Genomic DNA, 13,733 nt, shown 5'->3' with positions numbered 1-13,733 from the left:
CATCTGAGGTCATTTTCTCTCAAGCATTTTATATAATTTAGATGTCCTATGGATCCCATCCAGAGTTATTGTGAGTACCTTGGCCTCTGTGGGCACTATAGTCACAATCTTTTTTTTCCCACTCAAGACAAGAACCAGAAAAAGTCTAAGCTCCAACTTAGTTTGGGGGCTCACTTCTAGTAAGTCATTGTAGAAAGTAAGGAAGGACCCTTTTGGAAATATGCAAGCTCTGTTCCCAGAGTAAAAAGAATTTAAACATATTTTACATCCACATCAGACAAAAAGTATGCCTAAGAGGCTCAGATAGACACCTTCCTAATTCACAGGAATATATGAAGGAGGGAGTAGATATAGCATAGGAGGTCTTCAAACATGGCCCTTTTATGACTTGTGGACTTCAACTGGCACGCTGGCTGAGGAATTCTGGGAGTTGAAATCCACAAGTCATAAAAGGGCCAAGTTTGAAGACCCCTGATATAGCACAATCAGACTTATGGGATTCAGTTATTATAGCCACTCTCAGTAAAAGTAGTTTTAGCCTCCCTGTGGATTTGATTTTCTGGCCTGGTCTATCTAATGGGGCTGACAATAACTTTGGACCTTTTCTCTGAACCCATTTTATTATAATATTTGCTTTTATATTTTTTTTATTTTATTCTATAATCTAATAAAGTGTTACAAACAGCCTAAGATAAAATTGGAAAAGACAATTCTATGCATTTTTCCTGGAGGATGAGCAATAAATGAATTAAGTAAGCTTTATGCTTCCCCACCAGCCAAATCAGAATAGAAATCATTCATTAATTGATATTATTAAAGTACTAAGCCCTCCTCCACTCTACTTCAAAGGTGACTTATAAATAAATTATAATTATATTATTTGATAAATAGGATAAATAATAGTTACCTCATTTGAATTAATGCAGCTTTCTCTTTTTAATCTATTCTGCCTCTTTTGCGGTCTGCCAGAATTAGACAACACAGCACAAATACAAGTGTTCCCTTAGGACCTTTAAGTAAATATTTTTCTTTATATAAATACTAGTACAAATACTAAGGATTTTGTTTCCATTTCAATGTCCTACCATTAATCCAATCAAGAAAAAATGTAATAATACAATGGTTTTTTGATCCATCATTTAATATGGGCAGATCGATTTACCTAAGGATGTTAAACAATCAAATTTGATGAGTGGCCCCCAAGGAAGGTTGTATGGTAAACCAAAGAGTTCGAAACCAAAGAGTTCAATATTTAGCTATTTTAAATTGGATTTATTATTCTAGTTTCAAGGCCACCCAATTCCAAAGTGATTCTGAGCAGCTAGAAGATAGAACCAAAACAAATAAACCAAAAGGGCTCAACCACTATCTTGACTCAACGTCTAGGAATTAGGGCTTTAGTAGTTTGCAGAATGTCAGAGGAATGGAACCAATCTCTGGAGAAGATCATTCCTCGAGAGAAGAGCCACCACTTAGAAGACATTCTTCCTAGATCCCATAAGATGACTGTGACTATCAAGGTCTCCATAGGCTGGGATGGGATAAAAACTTCAAGATGGCAGTTATCTCTGTATGATGGATGACTTGCTATTCCAGAAGCTGACCAATGGTTTGGATGAAAGTTTTGAAGACCAGATGAAACTTGATTACAGTTACAAGTTGTCATTTGATTCATCTTTGGAACCACCATACTGAAGAAGAATACTTAAACCACTTTAAGCAGTGAAAACAGTTATCCAAAATTTAATGAAGTTTGAGACTGGAAACATGGAGATTTAATACTATGATGGGTAACTTGAAAAGAGATGGAACATTAAGATTCTGACATAGCTGCAGCAAATTCATTCCAACTCAGTGGTGCATCTCTTCATGGTCTTGTGCTTTATAGCAACGATACAAAAATGATTTAACCAGAAATGGCAGTGATTTTTCTATAAATGGAAAGTGCATCAGCTTACAAAAAAAAATCTAGCCATGTACCTCCTGTTGACTTTTGTCGTATTTAATCCCACCAAGATCTTTCAAAGGCCAATCCTGTATATGATTATGCACGAGACACATATGGTTCCATAATGTTAGCATGTATTTGCCAAGAGAATCCTGATTAACATCAATAATTACATTTTCCTGTAGGAAGAAAAAACACATGGACAATAATTTTTGAAATGGTTCATTTCCTTAAGTGTACGTGCATGCCCACACATTAAGCACCATGCCTTCGATGTAAAAGTTGGACTTTAATGTTTTAATCAACAGTTGCTGTATCTGCACATTTTAACAGCATGCCAGTGCTATAAACTGTTAATGGAAAACTTCATGAAAGCCTAGAGTGCTTGATTGAACAGGGAAGTCAAGGTTGTAAGGGTGATACTGCTGCAATTTGAGTGATTGCCGGCGCTGTGCCTTAATTACGATTTTTTTGTATTAATACTACTTCAGAGTTGATACTATGTTTGAGGCAGAATTATTTTCACCTCTTTTAGACCCTGAAAACAAAGGGAGATAATCTTAATCAAGGTTGTTTGTGAGAAATTAGCCCTGACGATTCAAGGGAAACAGGGACTGCTATTGTTAGATTAGGAGTTGTGTTGCTAGTGAGGCACAATACATTCATATTCTTTTAATTTATTCTGATTGCCTCTTGTTCTCATTGCTGGTGATATTGCTCTCTACAGAAACCCAATAATGTGTCTACAGAAGTTTAAGATTGCTATCAGCCAATCTGCATAAAGTAGCAGACAGGTTGATGCAAATAGCCATTTACTTCGTTCTGGAAGATCTGGGGGCATCTCCTGTGGCGCATTGAGCAAATTTGCTTCAGGAAAGACAACTGGCAAATTAGTCCACATCTTTGCATGGGCCTGCTTGTTAGCAAGCACCCTCTAGCACTAATCTATGTAGGCTTACTTTAATTTTTTCCTTATGTTAAGTTTAGTACTTGTGATGGCCTGATGGTATTCACGAAAGAGATTAATAATACTGGGATTTGGCAGTGATTAGAATGCATTATTGCAGGCTAATTCTGCCCACTGCCAGGAGTTCAATCCTCACAAGCTCAAGGTTGACTCAGCCTTCCATCCTTCTAAGGTTGGTAAAATGAGGACCCAGATTGTTGGTGTCTATATGCTGATTCTGTAAACTGGTTAGAGAGTGCTGTAAAGGACTATGGAATAGTATATAAGTCTATGTGTTACTGCTATTGCTAGACAAGAGTGGGTTTTTTGTGTAGGTTTTTATGAGGCATAGTAAGTAGAAAGTGTTACACAATTCTTGCTGTGTCTTGCAGGACACATGAATTTCTGGCTTTCATACTGCTTTTTTGCCCTAATTTTGCAGTCACTATCAGTATCCAGTGTTGGCATTACAATTCATCAAGTTATATGTGCATCATTGCATTTACTACTTAACTGCATTTAACCTGAAGTTAGCCTCTCTGTATTAGAACTGCAATCTAACTTAAAAGAATTTTTTTCTTTAGTTGCACAGTGGAGATTGTGGTCCTCATCACCACCACCACAACCACCATCAACCCAAAAAATAGATCAAAGCCAGGAGGGCTAGTCATATCAAAAATAAAAATCATAAATGATGTTATGTATTTAAATGATTTCATTTCAGTCATGTTAATAATTAACAACCTAAGATATGCAGATGATACCACTCTAATGGCAGAAAGTGAAGAAGAACTAAAGAGCCTCTTGTTGCGGGTGAAGAAGGAGAGTGCAAAACTTGGGTTGAAACTAAACATTAAGAAAACCAAGATCATGGCATCTGGCCCTCTCAATTCCTGGCAAATAGATGGGGAAGAAATGGAGGTAGTGACAGATTTTGTTTTCCTGGGCTCCAAGATCACTGCAGATGGGGACTGTAGCCAAGAAATTAAAAGACGCTTGCTCCTGGGGAGGAAAGCCATGACAAATCTAGACAGTACACTTAAAAGCAGAGACATCACCCTGTCAACAAAAGTGCGTATAGTCAAGGCTATGGTCTTCCCAGTTGCAATGTATGGCAGTGAAAGCTGGACCTTAAAAAAGGCTGAGCGCCAAAGAATTGAGGCCTTTGAACTATGGTGCTGGAGAAGACTCCTGCGAGTCCCTTGGACTGCAAGGCGATCAAACCGGTCAGTCCTAGAGGAGATCAACCCTGACTGCTCTTTAGAAGGCCAGATCTTGAAGCTGAAACTCAAATACTTTGGCCACCTAATGAGAAGGAGGGACTCACTAGAGAAGAGCCTAATGCTGGGAAAGATTGAGGGCAAGAGAAGGGGACGAGAGAGAATGAGGTGGCTGGATGGAGTCACTGAAGCAGTAGGTGTGAGCTTAAATGGACACCAGAAGATGGTAGAGGACAGGAAGGCCTGGAGAAACGTTGTCCATAGGGTCACAATGGGTCGGACATGATTTGACAACTAACAACAACAACAACAACAACAATAATTAACATTTGGAGTACACCCAGAGCTTTGGTAGGCTACCTATGGCCTTAAAAAGAGTAGTTGCACAACTCTAGATTCCTCCTGGGTGATAATTGGGTGGTTTTGCCATTGAATTATGGTTCTGAAATGTAAAAGGGATGTGTGTTACTCAGTAATGTTTTTTTTTAAGATAGAGTTTCCTTTGTGTTTTGCTCAGTTCCTGGCAACTGTATGGAAATGGTTTATCCTTTCCCTCTTACGAGATGTCTATTTTTTTTCAACTTGCCAGCCAGTTTGTTTGTTTTTTTTCTGTTGGTCTCCCATCCCAGAATCAGCCAGGTTTAACCCTGCTTAGCTTTTCAATGTTACCTAAGGATGCCAAAGTGCTGCAATTACTAGTGGTAAACCTTTCCAAATCAAAAAGGTTTCTTTGGCAAGTGGCTTTAAATTTCCTCAAATAACTTTGAAAGATATAACAAAAAATTATTAAGGTAAAGGCAGTTTTCATGGCTCTCAAGTAAAACAAACAGCTCCTTCTTTCAAACTCTGGCAATCGTAAATGTTGTTTACATTCTGAGCTGCAGGTAAATTAATTACAGTAACTCTGAACTGGTTTATGGGAGCTTTCCATTCAAATATTTAACGCCATCATGTTTTAAATTAGTCCAGTAAATTGAAAATTCTGTAACTTGTCAACTTTTCTCTTTCATTCTGTGTTTAATGTTGAAAGATTGCCTTTTCATTAAGGAAGTAAATTAACATTTGGGTAACTTGACAACTTTCAATCTACACAAGTGTGATCCCTGCATATTTCTGCTGTGCTAAATTAAACAGGGCCAACTTTCACTATTTTGGGATGACTTTGAACAAATAAGGTCTTTAAAGGAGTGCTTCTCAACCTCAGCAACTTTAGACTTCAGTTCCCAAAATTCTTCAGCCAGCAAGAAAATGAGCCCAGTCATTGGCCAGGATGACTTATGCAAGTTAACCAAAACTTTCTGCCAAATTCTTTCCTATTCCTTCCTTCTAAAATTCCTTTTTAAGCTTCTCTTTCCATTCTCTCCAGGGTTATATCGAGTTGATTAGATGTGTTCATTCCTACTTTAATTTCTTCTACTGTAGGTTGCTTTAATACTCTTAGGGGGCTGCTTTCGAAGTCAGTTTCAGAAATTTCTCCTGTACAACCCCCCCCCCCAGTATTTAAAACCAGAGTTTCCAGCATGAAAGAGATGCTGATTTTATGACAAATGCAAGTTGAAATTGTTATTATTTAGCATATGAGAGCATGACAGAAGAGAAATAAACATATACACAGTCCACATAATTATAAAACTTCTATGTGGGTATGACCTTATAAATGGATGTCCAATTCAGTGATCTTGGTGATCGCCTCTGGTGCTGCTTTATTCAGATCTTCTGGGGAACCAAATCATGCACAGCCTGGGCAACCTTGCACGATATGTTTAATAGTTTTCATATCAGCACAATTGCAACAAGGGGAATCTTTCCATCCCCACTGATACAGGGCAGAGGCACTTCTTCCAATATCATGCCTAATTCTGTTCAGTTTCAACCAGACAAAGTGAGGCAGGTCAAAACCAGGTGGTTTGGTAAAAGGAACACTAATGGTCAGGGCACAAGGAGGTCCTTGACCATAGCCAAATGAGAGTTGAAACTGTGAACTGGTGCATAAAGCTTTTCTTTCCTTCACTTCCTGTCAGTAAGTGTGCAGAGGTCTCCTTGAACTACAAGAAGTTGCACAGACAATGAAGGGTACTGAGACCAGTAATAGTCACACAGTAACCACAAGAGACACTGAGTTGTGATAAACAGAAAAATATTTTACTTTGTGGTTGAAAAACAAAGCACGGTCAAAAATAAACAGTCCAGGTCATACACAATAGTAACAGTCCAAGTAGTAATCCAAATACAAAGTCTTCTTACCGGTCCAGAGGTCAAAAGCACAGTTGTTTAGCTTTAACACAGTAGTAAACCAACAATAGCAGTATCAGAGTAACCAACTGTGAAAAACAGTGAGAGCAGAGAGAGAGAAGCTACGTTCCTAGCTCCCTCTTATGGCCATGAGAACACTTACACACCCATCAGCCAATTAACATCTTAAAGACACAACATCATAGTTTATATATTTTCAACCCAACTATGTAGGCTATCACCATATGCCTAACATTCTCCCCTTTGGGTAGGATAATATATAACTTCTTATAATCTTAGTCCAATCTTTTCACAACTAGCCTTGTGTTTAACAGCACTTTGGACCTTAGTGAAATGGTCTGCGATATTTGGTTCTTCTGGGGAACCAAATCATGCACAGCCTGGGCAACCTTGCACAATATGTTTAATAGTTTTCATATCAGCACAATTGCAACAAGGGGAATCTTTCCATCCCCACTGATACAGGGCAGAGGCACTTCTTCCAATATCATGCCTAATTCTGTTCAGTTTCAACCAGACAAAGTGAGGCAGGTCAAAACCAGGTGGCTTGGTAAAAGGAACACTAATGGTCAGGGCACAAGGAGGCCCTTGACCATAGCCAAATGAGAGCTGAAACTGTGAACTGGTGCATAAAGCTTTTCTTTCCTTCACTTCCCCCCTCCCTTTTTTTTCCTTTCCTTCACAGATTACATGCCATTGTCATTTTTAACTCCTAGCAGCCACATAGATGCAGCATTGATTCTCCATGTCCCTAAGCTTGTAATTGTAAATCTGATTGGTAAAGATGGTTTACTTTTTTTTGTTTTGTTTTCTGCAGCACTGAAATTAATACTAAACCAGTGCTTATCAACAAAGTAGTCATGCTGTTGCTGACCTCTGTCACTGGGAAAAGCTGTTCTAGTCAATACAGTCTTTTTTATGAGTGGGGCTTTGCTTTTATTTAAAATTTCACTTTAGCCTAGGAGTGATTTCTCTACAGCCAATAAGTGCTGATCAAAAGAGCAGATTAGTTTGGCACTTTGGGAAGTCTGCTTGTTATCAATAGGAGGAACAAAGCCAGACTGCAAAAGGAATCATGAAGAAAAGTACAAAACAGCTACAAAACAGCTGCAACAAATATTGTTTTCTTTGTTGTCCTAAATATTTGAAGGATCATCTCTTTCTCATATGAAATTGTTTATTTCTCAAGCTATTTTCTGTAAGTTAACACTGTTGGGATGTGTGGAATAGAGCTCACCAAAAATCTAACTAGCTATGCTCAATCCACATCTTAGGAAATAAGAACTCTTGGATGCAAGTTTAGTCCAAAAGGAAAATGTTTACTAGGATGGAATCGATTGTGGCAATACAAGACGGAATCTAACAAAGTTACATTTCAATCCTATATAAAGCATTCCCATTTCAGCCCCTCATCCATTTGGTCAGGCTCTCATCAGTTGCTAGGTGTCAGGGCCTTCCATGGGAAAGGGAACTCTCCTTGGTTTTATGGTTATTGCTTTCCTTTTCAGTTGTAAATGAAGATGCAATCCAGACCTGTCTCTCCCCCTCCCTTCCCCCAGTTAAAACATTCCCTGTTGGTTGAAGATCGCTTTAAGTAACCATCCTCTCCCCCCCCCTCAGAGAGATGGCAGAATCCCCAGAATAAGCACATTGTTCTACCTATACAATTATGAAATGTGATATAAATGGTTTCTGACATTTATGTGAACATTTTACTCCTTCCCCTTCAGTAATTGGGACTGTTTTTCAGGGGCCAAATGAGTGTCTTAATTGATGTATATGCTTAAGCTACCCATTTCACTAACTAAAATTCTCAGCCCTATCAGGCCCATTTTGGTTTTGTCCTGCTTCCCTCTGGAGTGCAGCACCCCTAAAAGCAGGATAAATGGTTCATTCCTGTCTTGGGGCATTCCCCTCTTATGTTATTCTTGATAGGTTGAAAATGTCAGGCAGATCTGCCTTCAGCTCCTCACAAAGATGCCCACGAAAGATGCTTAATGCTCCTTCACGCATTTTATGTACTGGCGTAGGGCGTGTGCGTTTTCTTCTATGAACAGTTCCTGCATGGATAGATTGATGTTTGAGTTATCTAATGCCACATTTTTGCAAGCCGCTTGGGGTTTGATGGTATATAAGTTTTTGTTACAGGAAATAGAGATATAAAATATGTGTGAGTCACAGCCATAGAATGGGCATTTTACTGGAAAGGTGTGAAGTGACACACCTTAGTTTTATAATAAAGATCCATAACTGTTTGCTTTTATCATTTAAATGTTTTCCCACCATAGTGGCAGTTCCCATGTGTTTTTAAGATACTGGAAAGAATTCCTTACAGATTCAGCAGCAAAGTTTATGGCTTACCTTTCACTGGCATTCTGAATAGCTGCTGATATTCCCTGCCTCTCCCATCCCCAGCCCTGGGTTTATTATTGCAAGTCTATAATAAGAGAATAGGGAGACAAATCAAGTTAGCTTCCTCTTTATTATACATTTGGCAGCTGGTGTAGACTATATTGTTCCATTACCTTTTTAATGTTCTTAAATGATGCCTTCAGATTTTATTGTGATGAATATTCTGGCTTCTCTTGTTAACTTATTGTGATTGTGTTTGATTTCAGTGTATTGTGGTGTATTTTATGTTACTGCTGCTTTTATCTGATTTCTGTATATTGCTTCAATCACCCAATGGAAAGAGAAGCTGTTTAATAAATTTGTCTAATAATAATATTCACCCTTGCCAGAATGGAGATTGTTTAGCTCTTCCGGTGGACTAGAAGGAGTGGTGGAGGCGAAGGATAAAGAGAACAGATATAGAAGTGCTGCATTAGGGAATAGACAGTGCTTTTTTGTGAAAGAAAAAGGTGCCGGAACTCACACATGTCCTACAACCCGCCTTGCCTACCCTACAAGGTTCCATCCAAAAAAGGTGCCGGAACTCCGTTCTGAGCGTTCTATGACAAAAAAAAGCCCTGGGAATAGATATAAATACCTAAATGTTTATCCTTTTCCAAATAAATTCCAATGTATTTGATTTTGATTTGTTGCTATGCAAAATGGAAAAAAGTCATTCTGATATTCTGTATGTGGATTTTCATTTATTTCTGAGTTTTTATTACACACACATGCACAATGAAATGTTGGTGTCTTAATAAATGAAGGGTTTGCATTTCTGTTTCTCCCAACAGAAGTTAAGTACAGCAGTTTTTATGTTTTCTGCAAAAGCTTCTGCCAAGCTGTGAAACCTGGGAAACTCCGAGTTCGTTGCAAAACATGCAAACAAGGGACACTGACTTTGGAACGGGTAGGTTTAGCTTTCTATCTTGTTTGTTGTTTAGTTTAAGTTATTAAAATGTGAAGTGATAAACTGATTGGAATGGAATGGAATGGAATAACAGAGTTGGAAGAGACCGTGGAGGTCTTCTAGTCCAACCCCCTGCTCAGGGTATTAATACTGCCTATAGAAAAGGTGGCCCCTCATATCTGAAAGGGGAATTGGATGTATTCATAACTGGCAGAAAATGAATATGTTGAACGACATAAAAGGCGTGTTGTTCAGTTTGATTAAATAAATTGGTCAACATATCAGCTTATGTTATTTGATATATTCATTTTTCTACCAGTATATTTTATTGGTTTATTCATGCATGAATATATTAGAAGTTTGTCCATTGTAAACAAGTGTGCTTTATAATAAGTCTTTGTAGCATTACCCTAGAGCAGACATGTCAAACACAAGGCCCGGGGGCCGGATCCGGCCCGCGAAGTGGTTTCATGTGGCCCGCGAAGACATCCTGGAAACAGTGAGGGAACGACCCCCACTGCCTTGGCCCAGAGACCCTCCTTCTGCCAGAGACCCTCAGATCTGTCCCACTCCTGCCCAGGCCCCCATAGGCACCCTTGATGCGAATGATGTAGAGCTGGCCATGCCCACCCAGTAGGCCATACGCACTCTAGCCACACCCACCCAGTAGGCCATGCCTACCCGGGCCATACCCACCCGGCCCCCTGAAGGTAACCGCAATACTGATGCGGCCCTCAATGAAATTGAGTTTGGCACCCCTGCCCTAGAGAGATATCTCTAGTTACATTATTATTCATGCTGAGCCACATGACAAAGATCTTTTCAAATTCATACACTCTCTCCTGTTTCTTCAATACCTTCATTTAACCCTGATCATTATTCACTTTCTGCTGTGGTTTTCAAGCTTTGGCAATTTTTATCAAACTGTTTTCACATGACGATAGTGACCTACTTTTGTTGCAAATTGTTCTGAGCATCTTTTATTTTAAAACAGTATCTTTGGGGAACATAGGTAGGATATGTATCTTTGAACAATATATTCAATGTGCTTCCAGGTACATAATGCATATGTGCGACGTACACACTCACAAGCCAATTTGGCGTAGTGCTTAAGGTGCTGGGATAGAAACCAGGGGACCTGGAGTTCTAGTTATGCCTTAGGCATGAAAAACAGGCTGGGTGACTTTGGGCCAGTCACTTTCTCTCAGCCCAACTTACAGGGTGGTGGTTGTGGGTAAAATAGGAGGAAGGAATATTGGTATGCTTTCTGCCTTGAGTTGTACATAGAAAAAAGGTAGGATAAAAATATCCCTCCCCAAAATAAGCAGAACTTGTATCTGGCAAGATCCTTGGTGACTTCAGCAGATATAGGCTTCTGTATCATATACTGTACGTTTAGAGTACGTTCAGAAATTGTAGTTTCAACACAATTGAAGTGCTTCTACCACGCTATACAATTACAGATGGCAAAATCAGCAGACTTTCATGTTAACATTGCTTCACAAATGAAGCCCTTCTGTGTCCTCCGAACTAAGTTACCCTGAGATTCTTTGTAGTTTTAAAGGGATAATAGCCTTCTCAAAAGCTTAAACCCCACCCCGGCTTCGGAGAGGATTTGGATTATCCCATCTCTCTTGATTCCAATTCCATTAATCTTTCTTCTTTGAAGTAACCACATTTTAACTCTTCTCTGACCCGATCAATGGTTAAGGAAAAGCAAGCCAGTTTCATAAGCTAAAGTTCTCCATAACTCTGCAAGATAGTTCATTGTAGCTTTCTCCATTTGTCTTTATAGCACAAATAATGCTTCATTAGGATTTTGCCAGATTTATGTTGGCTATTTGCCCTCTGAATCAAAAACCATATTTCAGTTCTGCGCGTGCAAGTGGAGCTGCAAGATGCAGTTCACATTGATTTTCTGTTTCTTTCAGACTTTTCATTGACTGTTTCAACTTTTGTGTATGTTACAGTAATTAGATATTTCCCCAACATCTAATATATCAATGCATTTACTGCAGATTCTGTTATTGGCCTGGTTCTTGTGCTTCAAAATACTGAGCTCAGCAATTTTACAATCAGAATGTAGACTTGACTTGTTTTGAAATTGTATTGACAGCAGAGCCAACAATCCCTCCTGAATAAGAATACTCTGAGCCTTCCCTAACCTGATGCCCTCTGGATGTGTTGGCCTACTGAAGGAGCTGTATTGACAGACTAAGGGAAATTGAAGTATAAAAAAAGGCTTTCTTATTTCTGCTTAAGAATTCCAACCATAAATCAGCTGACTTATGCTGGTCACTCCTTACACTCTGCCTTACCGTACCTTGCTATGTGGTAGCACCAAGCTAAATTTGTTCATGAAAAGTAGAGCAGGATCATGCCTGATTACTACTTGGATCGGAGGCCACCAGAAAAATCTCAGGGATGTAGGTTAAATTGGAAAGTAAAAAAAAATATCCCAAATGGTAGCCATGGAAAACCTCTTTTAATTTTTCCTAGGAAAGCTATGTGGCACATGCATGAAGTCACTAGAGGCTAAAACTGCCCTTGGAGCACATTTATTTTATCTTTGCAAAAAAATACTCAGCCAGAAGTGATGTGTTTTGATTTATTTTGTGCTAAAAATCTAGAGCTAAGCACCTCACAGCTAGAGAATCCTCCCAAAACTACTGAAGAATAAACAAAATATTTTTGTATTTCCTCCTCTTTTTTATTTTACTTATATCAACAGAACATAGCACAGGGGTCTGTTCCCAGCAACTGGACTAAATCCAGTTTCAGGCAATACCTCTGAACACATAAAGATGTTTTTCCTCTTTCCTGGATTACTGGATACTTCTCTCTCTTGCCTTGTTTGGCATCTTTCATCTTCTGACCACACACTGAAAGAGGATTTTCATTATAATTCCAGGCCCGTATTTCTTTTCTTTCTTCCTATACATTTATTCTACCACCCAGCAAAAGTCCATTTTATGTCATTAACTTGGATGACAGGGTACTTTTTTCTTTTTATAATACTTGGCTGTTCTGTCCTTGGTAACTATAGTGCTTGCTTGTGAGATCTTTGCTTCCCCTTTGTTTCAGAGAAGCAACAAAACATAGATAAGTTGATACAGCTGAAAAACCAGTGTTTTGCACTCCACTATATGTTTCTTGCAGAAAGTAATTTTTAAAATGTTTGCTTATACTTCATTAGCAGCACAGCAAAGTATAAGGCAGTTTTTGTTTCAACGAAACCCTTAAATTGGCATTCATTGGGTTGGTGAACTAGAAATAGATAACTTAATTGAACTGAATTTTGTGAATGCCCCTTCTCTGGCAAGAAGACAGACATTGGGAATATTCACAATATAAAAAAGTAAAGGTAAAGGTTCCCCCGCACATGCATGCTAGTTGTTATATAGTCTTATAGTAACCCTTTAACTCATATGAATTTGTAATATTATTTTTTAGGATACATTAGGAGTAAATTCTACACTTACAAGAGTTCTTTTTGTCTCTTCTAAGAAGAAACATTCCCATTATATTTAAGGCTGCATTTTATGAGTAGTTCACAACCTGCTTATCTTAGAAATATTTGATCTGAATTGGATATAATTATCAGGAAATAATATTAGCAACATATTGACAGGGTTTTTTTCCCCAGAATAACCTGATCATCTTAATAAATGTTGCTGCCTCATATCTTGCCAAACATACAACATGCTTTCAGATATGTAAAGTAGTTATAGGAAATGTGCTTCATTTTGTATTCTCAAAGTTGTTTGATAATTTGTAACTTGGCAATATTAAACATTTCATTGTAAAATATAATTTAATTATAATTCTTACCACCAGGCCTTCTTAAACATTCAAAAGTGGTCTGATATCATTTGTCATGGTTTTCCATTTTTAAATCAATACCTGATTTGGGATGGGTAATAATGTTGTAAAGCCAGCATTCCCAATATATTTATGCTGATGTGCATATTCTTGCTCCATTATAGACATTAATTTAATTATGTGGTTGGTTGTTTTTTTGATTCTCTGAATATACATAATAAATGTGCATAATGAAGAAAAGAA

The 13,733-nt window shown here is 38.3% G+C and overlaps 1 protein-coding gene across 2 annotated transcripts in view; it reads left to right on the top strand.

Moving 5' to 3' along the window:
- Positions 1–13,733, top strand: part of PRKN (parkin RBR E3 ubiquitin protein ligase) — a 740,731-nt gene that overhangs the window by 251,300 nt on the left and 475,698 nt on the right. For both annotated transcript variants that reach the window (XM_081314791.1, XM_081314790.1), the window contains one exon: positions 9,553–9,668. In XM_081314791.1, the coding sequence (XP_081170917.1) occupies positions 9,553–9,668 (116 nt within the window). The remainder of the gene's footprint in view (positions 1–9,552; positions 9,669–13,733) is intronic.

This window comes from Vipera berus (assembly GCF_964194415.1).
Source record: "Vipera berus genome assembly, chromosome: 1".
Taxonomy (NCBI): domain Eukaryota; kingdom Metazoa; phylum Chordata; class Lepidosauria; order Squamata; family Viperidae; genus Vipera; species Vipera berus.
This window is presented reverse-complemented; position numbering and strand designations above follow the sequence as displayed.